The sequence below is a fragment of the Anomalospiza imberbis genome, chromosome 1 (assembly GCF_031753505.1).
Source record: "Anomalospiza imberbis isolate Cuckoo-Finch-1a 21T00152 chromosome 1, ASM3175350v1, whole genome shotgun sequence".
Lineage (NCBI taxonomy): Eukaryota > Metazoa > Chordata > Aves > Passeriformes > Viduidae > Anomalospiza > Anomalospiza imberbis.
Window position 1 is genome coordinate 151,252,815 of NC_089681.1, and position 6,000 is coordinate 151,258,814.

Sequence of the window (6,000 nt, forward strand, 5' to 3'; positions counted from 1 at the left end):
CACAGAGTCATTGTCCCCATGGTGGCATTGTCCCCATTGCATCTTGTCCCCCCCAAACCAGCAGTGATGGCAAAGGGAGATGGGGGGGGACACAGGGGACACTGTGAGCCCTCCAGGGAGCTGCAAGGGAGGGGCTGGGGGGGTTCAGGTCCCGAGGGGACCCCCGTGATGGACCCAGTTTGGGACGGGGGTCCCAAAAGTGGCTGGAGCAGGGTCATGGCTGCAGCCCCCTGCGGGTGTCCCTCCTGTCCCCCCAATATTCCTGTGGGTCTGTTCCCCACAAACACCTCTGTGGGGACCCCACAGACTCCGGGGGACCCCCAAGGTGTCCTGGGGACAGGGAAGGACAATCCCAGGGCTCCAAGTCCCTGCAGGAGGCCGGTGCCAGGAGGAGACGCCGGTGGTGCCCGTGTTGTGCCCTTTTTGGGGGAGCTGATCCCGCTCCCCCTGGGACCTTCTGTCACCAGCACCGTCCCCATCCTCGTGTCCCCCTTGTGGTGACAGTAGCGGGGAACGGCACGGCAGGGCCGGGAAGCAGCTGGAGGTGGGATGGGGCTGTCGGGGGTCCCTGAGGGGGCAGCACCTGCAGGGGGGTCCCTTTGCCTCTCCACGGCCTTGGAGAGGCGGGGGGACCCCAGATCTGCCCCAGTGAGAGCCCCCCACTCGTGACATCCCCCATTCATGACCCCCAGGGTGTTCCCAGCTCTCACAGCTCCTTGGCTGGGCACGGGGGGATTTGGGGGAGGGCTGGGAGCGCTCGGGGTCCCCACTGGGGCTCAGGGACACTCAGGGTGACACCAGGAGTGATGCAGGGATGTTTATTGGCAGTGAAGCACCTGGGGAGGGGACACAGGGAGGGGACACAGAGTGGGGACACAGGGTGGGGACACAGCAGTGTCACCCCTCAGGGTTTGGGAGCCTTGAGGTTGAGCCTGTCCCGGATCCAGATCCGACCGCACTGGAAGAACCCCTGGAAACGCTGCTTGATCTTGCCAAAGAAATCCTTGACCTTGGATTTCCAGATCCGGCCAAACTGGGAAAACAAAGAGCAGGGTCAGACTTTGGGGGGGTGAGGAGGGGACCTGGGGGACCCCCAGCAGCCAGGGGGACACGGAGCCATTCCGGCCCCTCCTCACCGCAGCCGGCGCCTTCTCGCAGGAGAGCTCCACCGTGGGCTGCTGCCCCTCCAGGAAAACGGAGCCCTGGCACCAGGTCACCGCCTGTGGGGCACAGAGGGGACACAGGAGAGCCCAACCCCCTCGTGCCTCAGTTTCCCCACCAGATGGAAAATCCCCAGTTCCCGCGGGACGAAGCCTCACCCCAAGCCAGCGGCTCTTGCAGTTGCTGGTGGCCATTCCCGGTGTCCGGCACGTGGTTTCCTCCAGGGTGAAGCTCAGCTCCTGCCGGCTCTGCAGGTCCGAGGGCTGGGAAAAGGGACAGGACCCATCAGGGATCCACCACCCCCCAGTGCCCAGCCCCACAACAGGCCGGAGCCAGCCCTAAGAGGGGCCACATCCAGCCTGGAACGAGTCAGGCTCAGCCCCGACTTGGCTGCGCTCAGTCCCTCGGGGGTCAGACCCAAAATGGGGCAGGTCCACCCTGAGAAGGGCCGGATCCAGCACTGCCCAGTCCTGGAGTTTCCCCTGGAAAAGGAGAGCTCAGCACTCACCCAGCCAGGCCGGGGCTGAGCCTCCCGGAGCCGCAGGACGTAGGGATTGACGGCCCTGGCGTTGAGCACCTCCACAGCCGCCGCCACCACGTCCCCGTAGCTCAGGGACCCTGGCGAGGACGAGGCCGCCGTGGTTCCTTCCCGCCCCAGCGTGACTCCGTCCCGTCCTGCCGTGGATCCGCGTGGCTCCGGCGTGGAGGCTGCGGCCAGCGCCAGCAGCCCCAGCAGCAGCAGCGGTGGCAGCGCTCGGCACGGCCCCATCCCGCTCCTGGATGCTGGTCCTGCTCCCCACGGGCCGCCAGCGCTTTTATGGGAGCTGCCACGGGCGTACCAGGGGGCTGGCACAGAGGGACATTCCAGGGGGGATGAATGTGGCCAGGAGCCCAGCCCAGCCCGCTGCGCTCCCCAGGGCAGTGGGGATGGCTGTGCCGGTCACCTCCGGTCAGCAGGGGAGAGGCCACCGGGTTTGGGGTCCCCCTGCCGTGGGGGTCCCCAGGGGAGGGAATGTGTGACCAGGGGTGACAGCGAGGACAGGGACGGTGGTGACAGACATGGCCTGTCAGATCAAGCTCCTTTTTACCCACAGAAGGGGCAACTGAGAGGCGTTTTAAAAACTTTAATTCCATTTTCAGTCTCATGTGGAGGGTGAGACAATGCAGATGTTATAATTCACTCCATCACAATCAGAAGCCAGCTATTTCCTAATTAACAATACATTATAAGCGTTCCTTGGCCTATCAGCTTCTGCCACACCGTGCTTTAAATGTTTTAAAGTTAATAATCTAAAATTACCCCTTGTGAGTCCTACTACAATGCATCTTTCCTAGCTCTATTTGTCCAAAATATCTGGTCTTATTTACAGAACTACCCTTTGAAACTTGTTTCCGGTTCCATTTCTCTCTCAGCCATGTCTGTCCTATTCCAAGGCATTTCTAAGCCAGCATTTCTCATCTCAAGGTTTGCAGAGGGATGCACACACTGTGTGAGCCTCCTGTCAGGCTTGGAGAATTCCCTTCAAATCCATTTCCCACATTGGCCGTGGTGGGGCTGAGAGGTCCGAGCCAGGTGAGGGTCAGCTTCTTCTCCCAGGGGACAGGGACAGCACAAGGGGAAGTTCGGCTGGATACTGGAAAAATTCCTTCCCCAAAAATGGCTGGCCCAGCTGCCCAGGGCTGTGGTGGAGTCCCCTCCCTGGGGGGATTTAAAATCCCTGTGGATGTGGCACTTGGAGACGTGGTCAGTGGTGGCCGTGGCACTGCTGGGGACGGTTGGACTCGTTGGCCTCCGAGGGCTTTTCCCCTTGATTCCCTGAAGATGGGGTTTTCCAGCCCGATTTATGGCCTGTCCCTCTCTGCAAACAGGGGAGCAGGAAGCTCCAGGAGGACACCCAGGATCCTGCCCCGAGGGTGACCCTCGGCTCAGGGCCCCCTGGAGCCACCCAGCAGGTTCGGAGAGCCAGGATCAGTGGAAAACATCCTCATAAATCACACGGGGACAAAGACACCGACACCAGGGGGGTGGCACCTGGAAGTCCCCAGGGAGGGACGGTGTCTGTCCCTGCCCTGCAGCAAACCCCACCCGACCCTGGAACATTCCAGGTGCAGCCAGGTCCGGCCTTCCATGGAGATGGGTGGGATTATCCTGCACCACATCCAGGCTCACCTCCGGGGATGGGGATCCAACACCTCCCCAGGGATTGATTGGTCTCGCTGCTTCCCTTCAAGTCTTTCCCAGTTCCTTCCAAACTGTCCCCCATTCCTTAAAAATTCCCCCATTCCTTAAAAATTCCCTTTAAATTCTGTAATTACTTCCAAATTCTTCCCCGTTCCTTTCTAGATTCCCTCCAAATTCTTCAGTTCTTTCCGAATTTCCTCCAAATTCCTCCCCACTCCTTCCAAACTCCTCAGTTATTCCCATTTTCCCCATGTATCCCACCTAGGATTTAACAGCAAGAGAAGGCGTTTCAAAATAGATGTAAAATATTTAAATTTCATTTTTAGGTGCCTATGCCAGCCCTGAGCAGGCTCCAAAAAGACACAAAATCCTTGGGGGCCGTTTTGGGAATAAAAAAAAGAGAAAATTCTGTGAGTTTTCCTCGGGAAGTTGTGATTCCCAGGACATCTCCCACCTCTGACAGGGACAGTAAATCCCCCCAAAAACCAAACCCTGAGCCCCCGAGCTGGGGAAATTCCCGGCTCGTAAATCTGACTCTGGGTTTATTTGCCCTTCCCAGGGTTGTGCTGTCCCTCCTCATTCCGGAACAGCCGCGGGTTTGTCTTGGAGCCGTTCCCACAGCCAGACCCTGCTCCGACTTGGGCACTGGAAGGTTCCCAGTCCGGGCCAGGGGCTGGGACGGGGTGGGCTTTAAGGTCCTTCCAGCCCAGCAAGTCTGGGATGCTGGGACACTGGAGGGAGGGCAGGGCTGGTCCATCATGGAATCATCCTGGACTGGGCTGGGTTGGAATGGAGCATAAATCCAACTCCACACCACTGCTGCCATGGGCAGGGACACCTTCCACTGCTCCCAGCCCCGTCCAGCCTGGCCTTGGGCACTGCCAGGGATCCAGGGGCAGCCACGGCTGCTCTGGGAATTCCATCCCAGCCAGGAATTCCCAATTCCCAATCTCCCATCCATCCCTGCCCTCTGGCAGTGGGAGCCATTCCCTGTGTCCTGTCCCTCCATGCCTTGTCCCCAGTCCCTCTCCAGCTCTCCTGGAGCCCCTTCAGGCCCTGGGGGCTCTGAGCTCTCCCTGGAGCTTCTCCTCTCCAGGGGAACATTCCCAGCTCTCCCAGCCTGGCTCCAGCCCTGCAGCAGCTCCGGGGCCTCCCCTGGGTCCCTGCAGCGGCTCCGTGTCCGTGCCCGGTCCGTGCCCGGTCCGTGCCCGGTCCGTGCCCGGTCCCGCCGTGTCCCCGTTTCCCGCGCCCGGCCCCTCCCCGGTTTCTATGGCAACGGCACCGCCCTGGTCCCCATGGCAACCGCGCCGAAGGGGGCGTGGTCACGCCGCACAACGCGCGCTGCCGCTTCCGCGTTAAGCCACGCCCCATCGTCGCCTCGCAGTCGACCCGGAAGTGGAGCGTTCCCGCTCTCACTGCGCGGCGCCATGTTGGGAGGCCGTTCAGCATCCGGGCACCGCGGCAGGCGCTGTGATTGGCGGAGCGGGCCGCGTGACCTGCAGATCGCGCTGCGATTGGCCGGCGGTGCAGCTGCTTCCGCGCGGTGCGCGTCCGGGGTCCTGAGGGGAACCAGGGACGGGGGAGGGTCACGGGAAGCCCCGGCCCTCAAAGCGCGCCTGGAGCCGGGACAAGGCGGCTACCGAGACATTTCACTGGTTTTATTGGCTTTAGTGTCCCGTTTCACCGTCCGCCAGCACTGACAGGCGGGAATGTCCTTTCAGGAATTGCGGAGTTATGGAATTGCTGAGATAGGCAAAGCCCTCAGAGATGCTTGAGTCCAAGCCCAGCACTGCCCCATGTCCCCAAGTGCCACATCCACAGGGCTTTTCAATCCCTCCGGCGATGGGGATTCCACCCCTGCCCTGGGCAGCTGGGCCAGGGCTGGAGAGCCTTTTCCAAGAGGAACATTCCCAATATCCACCTGAACCTGCCCTTGAGGCCGTTCGCTCTTGTCCTGTTCCCTGGGAGCAGAGCCTGGCCCCTCCTGGCTCCAGCCTTCTTCCAGGGAATTGCAGGAGCCAGGAGGTGCCCCCCGAGCCTCCTCTTCTCCAGGATGAGCCCCTCCAGCTCCCTCAGAAGGATTTGGGATCTGGAAGGAGAATGCTGAAAGCCCCAAAGTCAACAGCCCCCAGCTGTCGGGAACATCCCGCTGCCAAAACCAGCGCCAGCCATGGCAGGAGCATCCCAAATTCATGCATCCCAGATTTTCCCCAGGCCACCCCCAGTTCCATGGAGAACTGGCAAAGTGAATGGATCCACGGTGCTCAGTTTGCTTGAATCTGTTGGAGCTTCCTTCTGTCCCCGTAACAGCACCTGGCCCCTGGGAGGGCATTGGAGAACATCCCAGAAATCACCTTTTCCTTGTAATGATCCAATTCCAGAGGTTCCAAAAGCTGCTGGGAATTCAGGCCAGGCTGGATTTCCCAGGAAAAGCTTCCACAGGACTGGAACTAAACCTTCCTTTGTCCTTCCCTATATCCAACCCAACCTGACCCTCCCTGGCACAACTCAAGGCTGTTTCCCCTCATCCTGTCCCTTTTCCTTGGGAGTGTTGGCAAATATACAGCTTTCAAAATTTCTTTATTTTATTTCTCTAGTCAGGCTCAGTTTGCCTTTGCCTTGGAGAAGGGAATTAGAGGAGTATTTTTTCGAGGGTA

The 6,000-nt window shown here is 60.2% G+C and overlaps 1 protein-coding gene across 1 annotated transcript; it reads right to left on the reverse strand.

Moving 5' to 3' along the window:
* Positions 1–810: 810 nt before the first annotated feature.
* On the reverse strand, positions 811–1,930 carry LOC137465092 (cathelicidin-B1-like). Its single transcript, XM_068176840.1, has 4 exons — positions 1,670–1,930; positions 1,320–1,424; positions 1,137–1,220; positions 811–1,033 (listed from the first exon to the last, which is right to left on the reverse strand). Exons 1-4 carry the CDS (start codon positions 1,928–1,930, stop codon positions 905–907), a joined length of 579 nt encoding a protein of 192 aa, XP_068032941.1. The 3' UTR covers positions 811–904.
* Positions 1,931–6,000: the final 4,070 nt, after the last annotated feature.